The 17,966-nt window shown below is 34.2% G+C and overlaps 2 protein-coding genes and 1 pseudogene across 3 annotated transcripts; all 3 read right to left on the reverse strand.

Annotated features, from left to right (window-relative positions):
- Positions 1–1,340: 1,340 nt before the first annotated feature.
- Positions 1,341–4,431, reverse strand: LOC145574102 (protochlorophyllide-dependent translocon component 52, chloroplastic-like; annotated as a pseudogene). The gene is made up of 7 exons (XR_014098009.1): positions 3,651–4,431; positions 3,373–3,560; positions 3,040–3,123; positions 2,698–2,890; positions 2,038–2,238; positions 1,744–1,934; positions 1,341–1,649 (listed from the first exon to the last, which is right to left on the reverse strand). The product of XR_014098009.1 is annotated as a protochlorophyllide-dependent translocon component 52, chloroplastic-like (transcript).
- Positions 4,432–4,755: 324 nt separating this feature from the next.
- On the reverse strand, positions 4,756–8,161 carry LOC145574101 (protochlorophyllide-dependent translocon component 52, chloroplastic-like). The gene is made up of 7 exons (XM_081631840.1): positions 7,589–8,161; positions 7,293–7,480; positions 7,134–7,224; positions 6,870–7,046; positions 6,175–6,366; positions 5,659–5,846; positions 4,756–5,204 (listed from the first exon to the last, which is right to left on the reverse strand). The coding sequence occupies exons 1-7, from the start codon at positions 8,102–8,104 to the stop codon at positions 4,949–4,951; spliced, it is 1,608 nt and encodes a 535-aa protein (XP_081487966.1). The 5' UTR covers positions 8,105–8,161; the 3' UTR covers positions 4,756–4,948.
- A 1,202-nt stretch (positions 8,162–9,363) lies between these two features.
- On the reverse strand, positions 9,364–12,382 carry LOC145574105 (G-type lectin S-receptor-like serine/threonine-protein kinase SD3-1). The gene has a single exon (XM_081631842.1). The coding sequence runs from the start codon at positions 12,263–12,265 to the stop codon at positions 9,785–9,787; it is 2,481 nt and encodes an 826-aa protein (XP_081487968.1). The 5' UTR covers positions 12,266–12,382; the 3' UTR covers positions 9,364–9,784.
- Positions 12,383–17,966: the final 5,584 nt, after the last annotated feature.

The following is a 17,966-nucleotide window of genomic DNA, read 5'->3' on the forward strand; positions in this document are numbered from 1 at the left end:
ACACTTTTGTAACCAACAAAGATAATCAATGAATTTGTGGCTTCACATACTCACATGTGTGATGTGTAGAGTAATTGAATGGTCCCATCAGCCCATGTCTTGATATCACACATTCCCAAAGGTGTTTCAAACTTTAATTGTGTTCACGCATTGAACTACTCTGTATTAAAACTTACAAGTAGGACAAGCATAATAATACTAGTTTTCTTCTTTGTTTTTTTTTTTTTTCTCTTACTACGTAATTTAATTTCCCTTAAAGACTGCTTTCATTAATTAGTTAAATTTGACAATCTTGTACAACTAGTTTTTAAAGTTTATTAAGTCAAGTGATAGATTTAAATTGTTCATACAATAATTAGGCCCTGTTCTTTTGAGCTTCTAGGCAGAGCAGATTTCAAAATAGCAGAGCAGAGTCGAGCCGAGCAGAGCAGATTTCAACATTATTATTAATACTATTATTATTATTATTATTATTATTATTATTATTATTATTATTACTACTACTACTACTATTACTATCACTATCACTATCACTATCACTATTATTACTACTACTATTATTATTATTATTATTATTATTATTATTAAGTGCATACACCATTGATTTAGGTAAGTGAAAACATAAATAAATGTGTACCGTATTTAACATATGTTAATAGTATAAAGATAAAAAGATAACAGTTTACTTACATTCATTTCACAAAAATTTTAAAATAAAATGATTTAATGAGTAATAATAATTTTACTTATAAATATGTTTTAATCATATATTTTTAACCCTCAAAATAATAATGATATACAAAGTGCTACTTGAAAATAACCTCTTTTTTTTAATTCTTAAATTTTATGGAAAGATTTGAAAAATAATTCAACTCAATGAACTAACAATCAATACCCACATAAAATGTTTTTATACATTGTGATTCTAATATCAAATGTTTATAAAAAGAAATTGTTATTAATTGTTAATATTATTATTTATTTTTTTGAAAGAATTGTTATAATTATTAGAAATTATTAATTAATAATATTATTAAATATTAATTCTTAATAGTTTGAATTATTAAATATTATTATTGATAATTATTATTATGATTAATAAATATTAATTATTATTAATATTAATAATTATTATAATTATTTTTAATATTAATAATTATCATAATTATTTAAAATAATTAATTATTATCATCAATACAATATTAATTATTATTATTGAATATTAATTATTATTGTTATTATTAATTATTATTTGAAAATAGAGCAAAACAGAGTAGATTTCTTTTGAGCAGAGCAGAGCAGAGCAGGGCTCAGCAGAGCAAAGCAGAACAGAGCAGCTCTAAAGAACGGGGCCTTAGTCCATAGATATATTGTTACAAAGATGCTCATTCAACTGTATGGTTATAATCATGATAGCGAAAATTTTTGTAAATGAAAACCGACAGCCATTTTGAAGTAGCAAAGCACAGGATGGCCATCAGGAACACACCACTCCGCTGAACCGTGGTCATCATACCCTGCTTGGTTAGTCACTTAGTCCAACAACGCCAATTAGGCCAAATGCCATCACCTGCAGCGCTAACTCTGCTACATTCAACCCTTTATACGCAGCATTACAGCTCGAACAGTTCACCACATGAGTCCAATACCTGATACATTAATTACATTAGTACCATGTATTTGTTGCATTGACTGATTTATCCTGATCAACAGCAACCAAATAATGCATATATTTAAGTTTACCTGTCCATTAACTCTTCCCGTGGAGGAGTTGGGGGAAGAGCACCTCCATTGAATTTGGAACCCCAATCCACTTGACCTTCTGAATATTCATTGAACCACCTTCTAAAGGCGACAACTAGAGAATCTGCCTTTGTTGGTACATAACAAACTTAATGCCAATTAATTGGGCCAAGCTCCTTTGTTTTCCGTTCCTAACAGATGAGAAAAGAAAGTTTAGGAGAACCAACAGTGGTACATCTGATAAACATTGTGCAGCTAGAAAGGCCACATCTAAGAAGCGGCAAAATTAAATACCTCTAAGTGAAGAAGATATAGATCAGAATCAAGAACCAAGTTTTCCTTGAGATAGAACACCCATCTTGGGATGATTTGATCCATCCAAACCTCAAAATTTCTTGGAAATGACCATATCAATCGGCTTTTGCCTGGACTGATGGGAACGCACAGAAATATCAGAATAGCTCTTTTATGGGATGGCTCAGCCGGTGATGAGTCCTGACAACCAGTAACTTATTCATCATGTGTTTTAACATTCCAATGCAAAACTAAGCGCAATATCTGAGACTAATGCCAGTGCCATCTAACTCTAAACACTGGATAATTAAGTATACCAGAAGGCTTGTCCTCTATATCTCCTCTGATCTAGCAATTTGTCTATGTTTATTTTTTAAAATGTAAAATGGAAAGAGTTTTTCATTGCATTTGTTGAAACCCATTGGTAGCCCAATTGTGAGTATCCCACATTGGAGAAAGAGGAGATTAGTTCCACTTTATAGGATATAGGAGTTACTCCTATTGCCAATTGGTTTTTAGTATGGAAACTCCAAATCCTTGTTTGTGGACCAAACTCTTTCTCCTCCTTGTTCGGGTTGCCCAGGCCCATTTCATATTGTCCCTTAAAATTTAACAACATTAGTGGCAAGCATAACGGGGGAAAACCTGTATTAAATTTACCTCATCAGCCACTACTACCGATGACAAAGGTCCATTGCCATTGTAAGGAGATGGATTTGGGTAAACATAATAAACGAAAGGTGCAAAGAACCTGCTCGTTCCACCCCAATCTAGCTTCGTTGAGAAACCATTGATGTCCAAGTGTTTCACTCCCATGTTAAGTGGTTTCCCACCTTCTTTATCAACATTGTTTACGGAAAGGTACATATACAGTGTTAGGCAAGTATAATATGATGATAATTGCTAAAATAGTACTATAGTAAAATGCATTGCCTACAAATTGAAGAGTAAAAAGATTTTAATACTGAATAACAAGGAGGATATCTGAATACTTATCTGAGATCAGTAAGTGTTGCTTCCAATATAACATAATGTGCGTAAGGAAAATGAGCAGGGTCCATAAGATTTTCAATGAGAAATTCATACCTGCAAGTGAAATAAGTGGTGTATAATTTTTGTTCAAGGGTGTCGATGAGAACAGTCATGGACAACTGAGTAAGAATGTAAGATAGCACTTGCACAGTTTAGTATTTGCCAGAAACTCATTAATGGGGAGAAGTTTTACTAGTTACAACACTGAATTGTACACTTGTGCCTATAAGGCTTAGCAATAATTAACTCGATCTTAACACATACTAATACTAAATGTGATCATGTCAAATTTGTTTATCATACCCACAGTTGATATCTCTTTTAGATATTAAATGGGAGTAAGAGGGATCATCAAGCTCAGGAAAAAAGGGAGGCCTTTTCTTCTGAAGAACGTCCTTATATTCAGGATCAGAATTTGGCCAAAACCAAACAATGCCATTCTGCACCGTGCTTGGATATACAGCTACACACGCTTTTGCAAATGAATGCACCTACGTGCATATTTCACTTCAATTAGTAGTTGCTATTAAAATGATAAAAGATTTGGCATACATACACATTCTGTAGGGGGAAAAAATCACCTGGGGGCCATCAGGAGGAGCTTGTGGTATAAGTTTACATTGACCAGAGGCATCGAAACACCAGCCATGGTACACACACTGAAGCCTCCCAGACTGATCAATGCGGCCTTGAGATAGAGGAGCCCAGCGATGAGGACATAAATCATCAAAAACTTTCCACTCAGATTTAGTCCTATCCCACCAAACCACCACATCAAGACCCATCACCCTTTTACCATGAGGCTTCCTTTTATCCAAATCACATACAGGCATTACCGGACACCACTGATCGTACCATTTAAACTTGTCTCCTGATCTCATTGCACATTTTTCAAGCTCAAATTCCTGTTGTTTGGTGATTTAATGTTTTTCTCAGTGCTAAAGACAGATACAGTCTTGGACCTCTTAGTTGTAATACTGAACTCGTTACATATTCTGTTGTACTGACGATAAGGAAGCCGAGTAGAATCAGATGGCGAAAGCAACTGACAAGTACTCTTCCTACTCCTTGAAATATGGATTGGAGAAGCAGTAAAGTTTGGGATGCTGGTTGACAGCAGGCTGAGATGAGCCATGGCTTGATATTTTTACTTTTATTTTATAAGAAAATGAGATGAAAAGATGAGATGCAAATCTTGTTTTCTTAAGCAGCGTGATCCTAGAATGTGTACTAGGAAAGTAGGAATTCAAATTTTCATTGGACCAAAAAGTTTGATGGTACAACTTGTGGCTGGAATGAAGCTAAGAGAAAATGTTACAATAGCCTGGGCCCATCACCTTAGTACTCAGTAGTAGACGTATTTCATTTAAGCATGTGTTACAATAGCTTGGTGAAGATGGGCGTGTGACTCGAGGAAACAAGCTCAAGTAGAAAGTCAGCATTGTGATTGTTTTATGTTTGTTGTACAACACGAAAATGACAGCATTCATCTCCATTAAGATATGCAGATGTAATATTCACATAAAATCTTTTGGTCATTTTGCAAATTTTGTGTCACATATACACTGGAGTTTGATGTACCTATACCCCTCACTAGTGATTGAAGATCAAAAGACATTATGACATTTGCTCCAGAATTTTCTGTTGCAATGGGGTTCTGTGAAAGACATATTAGAAAGAAAGAGCTTGACAAGTAAAATAGTTCAGCACCTGATGTTCAAACTTATATACCAATAAGGCATTTCAACAGCCATTTACGGGAGAGCTAAAGAGCTAAGTTAATGTTATTCTGAATTCCCTCCACAAAGCATCCAATTACAAGCAACAGCTTATATCAAATGGCCTGAGGACATTGTAACTCAAATGGCCTGAGGGCTGCTTATCTCAGAGCGTGGTTATAATCATGATAGTGGAAATTCTTGTATATGAAATGAGACAACCATTTAGACACTGAAAAACATATCAATGCTGCCAATAACAGACCACTTCTCTGAAAAGTGGTTAATGCTCCCTGCCTGGTCACTCCAGCAACCCCAATTAGAGCAATAGACGTGATTTGAAGCACAATTTCAACAATATAGAGCCACTTATATGCAGCACTACAGCTGGTGCAGTTCACCACATGAGTCCAGTACCTGAAATATTTTCAGCAACTATATCTATTAAACTGTTAAAGACAGCCTTGGCACCTTGGATCAATTTTAGTAACTGCTAGCAAGATGACAAATATGAATTCGGCATGAGGCCCAATTCAACCACCGCACGGTGGGTGTGGTGGGGGAGAGGAGAGACTAACAAAAAGCAAATAAGGATTTTCAAGGCTGATACTTTGCATACGTCAAGCATAAATCTGCCAGCACCAAAACTTTCAAGCTATGGTTCAGCAAGCAGGTGCTCATGCAATTATTTAAGGTATACAACATAGACAAGCTGAAATATGATAGAGTAGATTATCCAAAGACCTCATAATTGTACTATTTTTTTCAGGATTTATAAGAAGCCAGGACCTAACTGAGAGGGGAAAGGGCAAGTGTAAATTAATAAAGATCATATGTTTAAGTGTTTGACACACTCGAAGCGACTACTCACCTATCCATAAGCTGCTCACGAGGAGGTGTTGGAGGGAGTGATCCATCAAATTTCAATCTCCAATCAACTTGACCTCCAGAGTACTTCCTCAGCCATTTTCTGAATGCAACTACAAGGGCATCTGATTTGGTTGGAACAAAGCAGGCTTTTTGCCAATTGGTAGGTCCAATTTCCATTATCTTGTGCTCCTGCAGGAAAAGAATCAGACAGCTGAAAAGATTTCCTAAGAGAGCATTTCTGGAAAGATTTCCTAAGAGAGCACTACTTTGTGAAACATATTAATGCAGGAAAAGATTTTCTGATTTTCTAAAAGATTTATGCAGGTTACGTACAAAACAGACTCAACTTTGAGAAACTGTAAGGTTAGATAACTGCAAAAATATTGATTCAGAGCATTCTTTTAATTTGCATGCCACAATGTTTATCTAGCAAATAAATGACATTTCATTTTTTTCAACATGTCCAAGAAGCTCAACTTCATTTCAACATATCATTTAGGCAAGGAAGAAAAATTACCTCCACGTGCAAAAGATACAAGTCTGAATCCAGTATAAGATTTTGCCCTATATGAAACACCCATCTAGGCACAATCTGATCAATCCAGACTGCAAAGTTCCGAGGAAATGCCCATATTAATCGACTTTTTCCAGGACTGACAGGAATGCAGAAAAAAATCAAGAGAAATCTTCTCTGCTTCCCTTCCGACTTCTGGAGAATTGAAAATGGAAAAATACACTTCAACAAAAAATCATAGAAGACTAGAATGAAGCATATAAATCCAACTAATATTCTGCAGTCAGTGGGGCTTAGGGAGATTTATATATAACTAGTTTAGGTCCTTTAGGGTTAAGGCAGTTCAAGAGGCTGATTCATACTGACACCATGAATTAGTCCATGTAATGAATGACACATAAATAATCATATACAGACAATACAGTACACCAAAAAAAAAAAAAAAAGATAAGACTGATATTCAAAATTAAGCTGTAATTTTATGTGTGTGGTGAAAGATCAGCATCCAATTTTGCTTTTGTCATGAATAACAAATAAGGTTTTGCTACTTTTAAGTGCTTATCCATAGCCCTAGCAATACCTACGTTAAGATAGTACTCTGCAGCACTATACGAATCCATTTCCTTGCGATTAAAGAATAAAGAAACTTGTCAGCTGCAAAAGTATGACTAACAAAAATCAGTGGTACAAGTGGTTACCATTTCAGGACTGGATGATGATTGGCCTTGATTTGTTGTTGACTCTGGAAGAGCAATAAAGACACACGGTGGAATAAACTTGCTGATGCCCTTCTCTTGCTGAGCATGGAATCCAGCTTTGTTAAGTTCTAGAACATTGATGTCCAAAGGTCTCCCGCCTTCTCTATCTGCTTTGGGTGTGAAAATAAGCCTGAATGTAAATCCCTGAAGCTACATACAGAGGTAAAGGAATAAAGCTAAACATATATGATATAGGTGTGCTTATCTGTTTTTGTCAGTTGGAATTCGCATTATTCCATAATGTGCATAAGGAACATGAGCAGGATCCATAAGGTTTTCAACCAAAACCTCATATCTGAAAAGGCAGCCACAACATAAATCAGCACCATTAATGTAATTAATTGGCACAACGATTATGCATACCCGTAAGAAATATCCCTAGTTCCCATGGACTTGGCGTATGATGGATCATCAAGTTCTGCAATATAAGGAGGCTGTTTCTTTGTAAGAATGTTTTTATAGTGTGGTTCATTATTTGGCCAAAACCAAAGAATATCATTTTGGACGGTACAAGGGTAAGATGCTACACATGCTTTCTTGGAACTGTGAACCTGTAAAATTTTATAGCAATCAACAAATCACTCGTACTAATATTGCTACATACATAATTCATCAATAATAATAATAACAACAAATTAATTAAGTTTAAGAAAGTTAACCGGAGGGCCGTCGGAAGGAGCTTGAGGGATGAGGTTGCAGTGACCAGAAGCATTGAAGCACCAACCATGGTAAACACACTGCAATCTTCCCCATTGATCAATTCTACCCTGAGACAAAGGAGCCAACCTATGTGGGCAACAATCATCAAACACATTCCAGGAGTTTTGATTTGGGTCCCACCAAACTACCAAATCAAGACCCATCACTCTCTTTCCATGTGGGACCCTCTTATCAAGGTCACATACAGGGGCTACTGCATACCACTCTGAATACCAATCGAATTTACCATCATCTCTTTTCTCATTCTGAAACTCAACTGCCTTCTTGCCTTCTTCTTCTTCAACTGCTGGTGTTGCTGAGATTGAACAAGGTGTGGCGCTGTAAAGCTTCAATCTTGATGATGAATCACTCAATTTCGGTAATGAAACCTTCAATTTTGATAATGATGTTGGGATTCCGAATTGGGTTTGCTGCTTCACGACTCCTGTGGTTACCAAATTAAGGGTACAAGCCATGGAGGAGAGAGAAACTGTAACCTCCAAATCCCAATTATGTTTTCAAGAAAATTAATTTAATTTAAATCAAAATCAAATTAATACGCACCTTCTTCAATTCTTGTTGCTTGTCTGCTTTGCCTCCACCCATTTTCATTGCACACAGGCCACTCAATTGCACGTTTCAAGGGTTATTGTTTAAATCTTTTAAAAACAAGAAATTCATATATAAAGCTAAACTTTTAGCCAAGTGACGTGATAGCGACACTTGACGTCCTAATTTTTTGTTAAGTGTCGCGTCACATTGGCGATGTATAAAAATTACTTGTTTAATAAAAAATTGGATAGATTTAGATAGACTTTGTAGAATAAAAAAAAGTTAGTTTAAAAATTCTATTTTTTTTTTAATACAATTTTAGGATAAAATTGTTAGTGTAAAGTTTTACTTTCAATAAAATATTAATATATGTACAAATTAAATTATAATTTTATTCATAAAACATATTAGATTATAACTCTCAATAATTATCATATAAATTTATTTTTTATATCATAATTTTTTTAAAGCGACGAAAGTAGTTCAAAACGTACAACATCCATTTATAATACATTTTTTTTTTTGAGGAATATTTAATCTTACTAATCTATTCTAAACGATTGAAATTAAATACTTCACAATCTAATATAATTTTATTACTATATGTAGACCTGTCAATCAGGTCGGGTCACGGGTCATTACGAGTCAGGTCCCTTCAGGTCATAGGTCAAGAAATGTTCACCCTATCCTAAAATTTCGGGTTCGGATCAACCCAACGAGCTTAGAATGTTTTTTCAATTAATTTTTTTTAGTTCAATTTTTAGAAATTTCTAATATTTCAAGCTTACTTTGCTATTTTTTTAATAATTTTATTACTCGAACATTTTCACTAATATTATTATTATTATTATTCATTACATACCTACTACATTATTTAAATTGTCACAAAAAGCACATCAATTCCTATCTAATTTTATATCAATTATATATTTTAACATTTAGAATGTAGATAAAAATTTATCTTAAAAATCAATAAACAACCCGGGCATCGCACGGGCACAAAACTAGTTAAGTATATACTTTGACAAAAACTTTAAATCTCTTTTTTTTTTTTTTTTTTTTTTTTTTGATAAATAAGAAACTTTGACAAATTCTCACTAACTGAACTGATTGTCTGATTTTACAAATACAGTACGGAGTAACACACTATTTTAATTGTTTAACAAACAGCAGTCAAGGTGATCAATACAATTAGATTCCATTAGTGTGATACTCTGTGTTGCTGAATTTGTTACAACTTTTAAGTATTGTTTCAATCTGCTCTGCTAACTCCCTAATTGCAGAATGCTTACCATGCTTAATTCAAAAAAATTATACGAAGTACATGGAGTGTCAGCCCCCAAGAAAAATACTAACTTAAGATGTTAAAATACAACTTCCATCTTCGCGGCTCCTTTACTAAATGACAATGTGCATCTATTCAAAATTCACTTCGCTTTACAGAAGATTGCATTGGTTAAACAATTAATTGTAACGATTGCTCACTGAAGTTCAATCTTGTTACGGAGTAAAATTAGCATGATTAAACTCCAAGACACCAGACTTCCTTGACTAAAAAAGACTACAAAAAGTCAGAAGACCTAGCCAAAATTCAGCTTCTTCAACTAAGGAAGTTCTTGAATTCCATTGTGCTCCTCCGCTTCTATCTGTTGCCCCGATTTGAAGGCAAAACTTGAGGGAGGTCTATCTACAGAAAGTGTACCTTCCAACACCTTTACAACTTCACCAATTGAAGGTCGTAAAAATGGTTGAGTTTGCACACACCAAAGAGCTATTCTTACTACTCTTTCTACGCTCTCATACCCATCCCGTCCTTCCAGACCATGTGTTTCCACTATCTCGCTGATCAAATGGTTAACATCATCATTTAGTGGAGGATTCCTCTTGACCCTTGCAATCTGAAGCAATATATGTCCCAACTTGTATATATCCCTCTCAGATGCTGACTCTGACGAAGAGCCTGCTTCCTCCTGAAAAATGCCCTGAAGTCCAAAATCCATCAGCTTTGGCACCAAATTTTGATCCAGCATAACATTTTCTAGCTTCAAATTTCCATGAGCCACACAACTTTGACACTCCAAATGTAGATAGGCAAGACCCCGAGCCACACCAAGAGCAATGTCGAGCCTCTCCTGCAAATGTAGCTCATTTGTATTTCTCTCACTATCAAATAGCCACTTATCTAAAGAACCACATGGTACAAACTCATAGATAAGAAATTTATACTTCTGATCACAACAGAAACCCTTTACAGCAACAAGATTCCGGTGATGAGTTCCACCCAATATAGATACTGCTGCTCGAAAATCCTTCTCTGATACAACAACATTAATCAGTGATTTTACAATAATGGGAGTTTGGTTGGGAAGTATGCCTTGAAATATAGAGGGGCCAAGTTGAGTTGCAAAGTCTGAAGTAAGCTCTTTTATTTCTTCGAATGATAACCTTACCAGAGCACTGTATTGGGGGTTCTTTTTAGCATCTTTGTCAAAGGGAATTCTTGTTATCGCAGTATCTTTCTGTCTATGATAAACAAACCAAACAAGAATTTCCAATGTGAGAGTCACCAAAGCAGTAGCAAACCCAATCAAACCAAGAGCAGTCACAAATTTACCAGCACTTGCATGGGCAATGATTCTTCCTGATGATAGTAAATTTGCTCTTCCTTCATCTTGAGAATTGGCATTTCGAGCTGAAACTGCCTGAGGAACCAAACAAACCTTCAAGAATGAGACAGCAGCTAAAGAGGGATCATTGTACCCACTAATAAAGCTAGTTCTTTTAACTGTACAAAGGCCTGAACCATCATTTTTGGAAGTTGCGGCTATGCAAGAAGTATCATTAGAGCAATACGCTTTGCAATTATCCTCGTTTAACATAACATCAAAGTCATGTGGAGGATAAAGACCATAAAGGGCAGTGTGTTTCAAAACCATCATGCTTGTGCGCATTTTACAGTTACTTAAATCCACCAACTTTTTGCAGCCAGAAATACTCAAGTCACTCCCGGTAGAGCCTTTACCCCCATCTATGGTACCCTCATGTAAGCAATTACAAACAGGTCCAGTAGCATTGAAACCACACAAGCTATACAGTCCACAAGAGCCGAACACATCACATTGGTTTTCAACTGCTTGCCACCCCACCTTCCACGTCTTAAGCTCATCGAACCATGAGTATATCCTCAAGTTTCCATCAGTATCAATTCTAAGATGCCTCAGACTCACAGAAGAATCTTGGAAATCTTTGCTTGATATAGACCAAATGCTTTTGTTAGTAGCATCAAAGACTCCCAAAATACCATCAGAATCAAATCTTGCTGCTTTAGTACTAATAAGAGAGGGGGAGCTCAAAGCACTACCACTTTTCCAATAAGTTACATTGCTCTCCCACACCAAAGCAAGCTCACCAGAAGGGCGAATCACAAAATTGTAATAACTCGATATGGATTTTGTGGAAGGCGCTCTAAGAGATTGAGGGAAATGGAAAGATTGGCCAGGAAGTAGACTACTAGTAGGGCTATTAAAACTCTGCCAAACCACTTCATCCTGAGTGTTCAGCAAGACTAAATTACCATCATCCAAAAGACTGGCTTTTTGAACACCCAATTTGGAAGTATTGCTGCTCCAAAGAATTAAACCATTGGTATTCTCAAACAAAACCAACCTACCATCCTCAGAAAGCCTAAATGTAGAATTGTCAGATACCCTAAGACCCCCACCAACAGTCCAAACAGGCAAATTAGCTACTTTGTTGCCTAAATTATATCTAATCCCAACATAAACTCCGTCATTATTATCATCATTAATACTTGTCAAACATCCACCTTCTAAAAATCCAAATGCAAAAACTCCATTTTGAGAAACCCAAGTAGTAGTTTTATCAAACCCGGAAACCTCAAAACCTAGAGGTACTGAAGCCTTACCCACTTCCTCACAAACCCCAGAAATAGTAAAACCCAGCAAGATAAATACATCTACAAATAGAGCCAATAAACTAATAAAGGACTGAACTTTGGAGCTCTTACCTTGAAAATGCTTAACGGGTGTTCCATGGTTGAGCTGATTTACCCAGATTGCCAACATTGTGTTTAATTTACAGTGTCAAGAAATTGAGGAAGGAAAAGAAGCACTTTAATTTTGTCATTTCAAGTTTGAAATGGAATGAATGAATATCTGGGAAATGAGTTACCAGAGCAACAAACAAAGTTGACATCCTTTTGAGGTAGAAAATGAGAGCTTTTTGAAAACCTTTATTTTATCTTTATTTTGTTACTAAGTGCTCTACTTTTTAAGGGATTGTCGCTCTCAAACACTATGATAATCATCTTAATCCTATGTACTTTTGTTAATTGCTGTAGTATTTTTTTTCAATTGCTGTAGTAAATAAAGTATTAAGATTTACTTTGAGGAAAAAATAAAGTATTAGGATTAATTCTGTATCTTAAGATTAATTTAAAATCCACAAATGGGCTTCTATATCACGTGGAAATTGGATCTGCATGGGCCTTGTTCCAGTTTGGGTTTTGTCTGAGACAAACCAAAAACACACTACGGAGTAGTAATTCTTTGATCAAACCTACAAACTTCCAAAGCCAACATTTGTACACTTTCCTGCAACTACCATTATTATTAATTATAAGTAGACATGGCTTGGCAGGGAAATGATAATGTTATGTGCCTATTCTTTTACAACATGGTACGGTATACGTCGGTGATGCCTTTATTTTATTTAGGCGATACTCAACATCATTATAGGCTTATAGCACTCCCGTGTTTGTTTTATTTATCTATACGCATAGTGAAAGATATGTGTGTGAATATGAATTGATCGAAAATCAAATGGACATTGATTGATTGTAACAAATCATTAAACAAATATGTATGATCAAGGCTAGTATATTGATAAGATACCTAATAATTTCATAACACATGATTTGTAATCTACTACTCAACCCAAAACAATCTTAAACGCAATGATCTACTTGCATTATGATTTATGACCTTCAATGTTGTCCCATGTTCAAAAGTTTGGACCCTATAGCCCTGCCACATATCTGAGAAATGTGTTTATGCATTTATTTATTTTTTTTTATTTTAAATTTTTATTGAGACTAGCTAATGCATGTGCAAATTTTTGTTTTCTAGTAGAAATAATTGCTTTCTCTTGCTTTCTCTTGAAATAAAAACTCCTTGCCATAAAAAATGTACTATTGTCCAAAAAATATGCACATAATATTTAAAATGAAAAAAAAATAAATAAAAAAAAATTGCACATTAAGCTTTAAAAGTATATATGCATATTCAATACTAATCGTAGCGTGTATGAAAGTATGATGCATGTGTACACATGAGAAATACAGTCAGGAAACTTATTAGCTCCACAAGCTCTCAATAACACTAGTTAGTAGTTACAATGTTTTGGTTGAAAAACAATTTATTTGAAGTTACTCCCCTATTTATGTTTACAAAGATTGTGGGCCTTCTAGTAACTTTTATGGATCAGGGTTGCATGTGCTAAATAGTAAATACCATGACCACCTTTTCTATGTTTTTTGGGCCTTCGAGTTAAACATAGCTTTTGTTTCCAATAGTAAAGAGTGATTATTAGATGAAAGAAACCGTAAAAGAAATTCTTTAAAATCAATTCATTATTAAATATTCATTTGAAATGTACCAAAAAAATTGGATTAACAAATAAGATAAAAGATATTCATATTTGAAAAGAATGAAGGGATATTTTTGGGAGAACATTCTAACAATTTAATCCTGGTATTCCTTCCTCAAATCACTCTTGGTTTGATTTATAAACACACTAGTCATTTAAACTTGAAAACTCTTATGAACCCAAAAAAAAAAAAAAAAAAATATACAGTACAAACTACAAAACTAAAAGTTTGAAATGAACGGAATATCGAGTTGACATTAAACAAACAAATAAAATGAGCTGTGCGTATAATTTTTCGAGATTTTGACGCATCTCAAGACAATCTTTAGTTAAAAAAACGAATGAATGGATGTTGGTGAACAAACTTAGTTTGGCAGTAGTGCAGGAACTACAAACACCTGGGAAAGAATCCTAAGTAAAGATTTACACATGACTCCTCGAAAATGTATACTGTATATTAAAGTCAAATGAATTCATAATATAAGTATTGATTTTAGTTGAATAAATGATTACTCCAAACACACAAAAATAAAAAAGTTGTACGCAGTGGGGAACAATAATCTTCACTTTCCCTCGATGTCATATTTAAATTATTGATTACAGTAAATGGAGTTGGAGCTATACTACTCCGTAATACGAGTTGGAGCTATACTACTCTGTAATACAATACATGCGCAAATAGAAAAAAGTATTCCATCTGTTTTTAAACACTTATTTATTTCTCCATGCGTGGAGTTTTAGGAGATTTTAGATAAAGTACGGAGTAATAAAAAATAAAAGTAGTGGGGTTAGTGAAAGGTAAATTGGAGGAGATAGAGAATTTAAAAGTAATAAAATTAGGTCCACTAGTTGAGAGAAATGAATTAAATTATAAAAGCTTTTCAAATAAGAAAATGAAGCAAATATTTAAAAACGGCCACGAAAGAAAAGTGAAGCAAGTATTTAACGGAGGGAGTATTATTTATTAAATTACTCAAGATTTACTTACATTTACAACTCACGAGTCTTGAATTTTGTTCCACACCATCACCATTCCACATCTCCACCAGTACGTCAACACACTATTTATGCCCTACCATTAATCAAAACAACCATCTTTGGTCAACTTCGAAATCTTACATGAACAATTAACGTACTCCATGGTTAAAATGTCAAGTTCATGACTTAATTTAGGTCCCTTATTAAGATACAACTATCATAATGCTATCTAAATTCTAATGACTTATTAATGGAATTTAACTATATATGGTACATAATCAGATCCTTATATATTGTATGCGATATGGAGTATTATTAATGTATTGTGATGATGGCATAAGTAATAGAATCAAATAGTATTAAGAAAAATAAAGGTCAAAACTATCCGACATAACAACCAAAAATAATGTCACATTGTCACTACTCTCTACTCAAGTTTGATGGCTGTGTAACAAACTAGATATTCATGCCTCTTTTTGCAACAACTATGGCTTCCTAGAAGCTAAGAATCATACTTTTCAACTTCATTTTTCAATTAGTGGAGGCGTCAAAATCAGTCCAGCCACTTATAGTATTAATTTACAGTATAATTGTTTGGTACTTGTACGTATTATATATATTTTGGTTAACTTGTCATCTTAGTACGTACTCGTATATTCTAATCATTATCAATAATCTAATTATATTGGTACATAATTTAATAATATATGAAGAAAATTAAAAATAAATAAATAAAAACTGAATCCTGGGCTCTAACTAAGTCAGTGAATCTTATCCTGTCTAAGTAAGCTAGTGACAACTATATTTGCAATTGCAAGATCTGGAGACCATCACCCTTTGCCCATATTAAGATGCAGCTGAGTTTCTTAGCACTTTCTTTTGGTATCATCACTTACATACGTACTACTGTAATATGCTGATTCTATAATATATCTTGCAGACTGCAATCCAGTAACTCGGCTCTATCACATTCACCAGGATCGGATATAAGTATTTGTTTTTCCAACCTAAATACACGTACTACTATAGTGTCGGTGTGTATCTCCCCATCTATAGGATTAATAGTCACGTTGATAGATAGTGCAACCTAAAATAGATTAAAAATTGTAGGAAGTAATTTACATATATACGATTGATATACCTAAATCCTCCAAGGGGTCTAATATAAATAACCGTCTTGCTAAGAGTACAAAATATTAACCAATCACATATGCGTGTTTGGAACGAACAAGACATTCCATGCGTTTCAATTGGCCTGGTGTTTTCTTTTTTTTACTATTATTTCACCAAAAACATGCATGCATAAAATCTACTACATACGTATCCCCCAAGTTTAAGTTGTTCCTTTTCTCTTTGACCAAGGCAAAGTTTTGGAAAATAATATTGACTTGATTATCTTGCAGAAATGTGTTTCATTGAATTGAATTAGCGCATAGACATGGGGAATAAGTAAACCACTAAGATCCTAACTAATAATGCATGCAAGACTAGGAATCAAATTAGATGTAGATAAGCATAAATGCGTGTTTCCTAAACACACCAAAAACTCTCTTAGACCAAGTCTTATGCGAGCCCTTAAAATTAAAAGTCACTTGCTATTGAGATGTTCCAAAGGAAAAGTGAATTAAAATTTCTCTCTTTTTCCATATACAGCACTAGAAGGAAACTTCCTAAAACCATACACAACCAATTTGTGTTGCCTAAGCCCTAATTAAGTATCAAATGGATGTACTCGTTATCATAACAAATTTAATTCATTGATCATGCTTACATATATAGGTGATAAAGAACAAAATCTGATGCAGAGCTGACTAAAGGCATCACGCACAAATTGACCCGATGATATGCATATATTAGTATGATGATTGATATGAGTATATAATTTCAAAAGTAGTTGACGTTGATAATCTTTAAATTAAAAATAAATGGCATCACCTAATTGACATAAATGCAACCACTTAAAAACATATTTGTTAAGTTGTTGTAATGCATGCATGCTTTAAGTTGAAAACAGAATAAAGATTCTGGTTTTCTGGTGTTTTTGCTTGTACTTGTTAGCGTACTCATGTCTGCAGACCTAAAAACAAGAAGCATACATAATGTTGAGAGTAACATTCTCAAAATGCATGAATTATAGCTCATCAGATAGATCTCTAGACTTTCACATGTCTACTTGTTATGTCATTCAATGTGAACACTTCTTCCTTTGTCTTGCTCGTTGCCATGTTCTGTCTCCGGACTTCCCTATGATTAGTACGTATTTTCTATAAACTACTCATATTTATTATAATCAACTTGATTAACACAACCTTAATACCCAGGTTACAATAATCATGGGGTTTTCGAGTACTCGTTTTCTTAAACTTTGCTCTTTACCCCAAACATTCACCAACCACAAGGATTTGGTTGACCGGGTTAATTATATGATCTGATGAAATATATATACAAATAAATCAAGTTGCATGACAGAAGAAAAGGCAGTAGACACAGAGTAGAAGGACCAAAATTATTCAGGCTTTAGCGACTAGTAGCTCTGGTAAAGTAAAGTAGTATTTCGTATAACCAAACCCAGCAAATTTATCAATTAACAATTCTCAAATAGACCAGGTCTATCCGCGTACCTCATATTAATTAGTTTCTCCAGGCCAGCTTGTTTTCACACTGCTACAAAATTTAAATACCTGCTACTGTAATAACTATGGTCACTTGTAGTTACATAACTTTACTATGTCACTCCCGATTATAATACATGTATATAATTTACGCAACAACATAACAAGTCACCCCTAGGCTAGTTGGCCATACCGAATATTGTGGTATGATTTTTTATCATTTTACTGTAAAATTTTGCAATATAGTTACAGTTACGGATCAGTCAATGCATGATAACCCTGATTTTCACAATGGAATTAGCAAAAGGGCAAGGTAGCAGAAGATGAAAAAAAAATACCAGCACAAGAAAAGCAAGATAACTGAGAAAATAATCTTTAGTTTTGTATATTCTTTTCAATTTTTTACAATCTCCACTTGTATAAGTATGGTATCAACCCAATGAAATCTACAAAACTTGTCATTGGGTTCATATATAAGATGAACTATAATGTGTATAGACTCAAGGTAAAAAATGAAAAGAATGCCTAA

The sequence above is a fragment of the Chenopodium album genome, chromosome 13, assembly GCF_948465745.1.
Source record: "Chenopodium album chromosome 13, dcCheAlbu1.1, whole genome shotgun sequence".
Classification (NCBI taxonomy): domain Eukaryota; kingdom Viridiplantae; phylum Streptophyta; class Magnoliopsida; order Caryophyllales; family Amaranthaceae; genus Chenopodium; species Chenopodium album.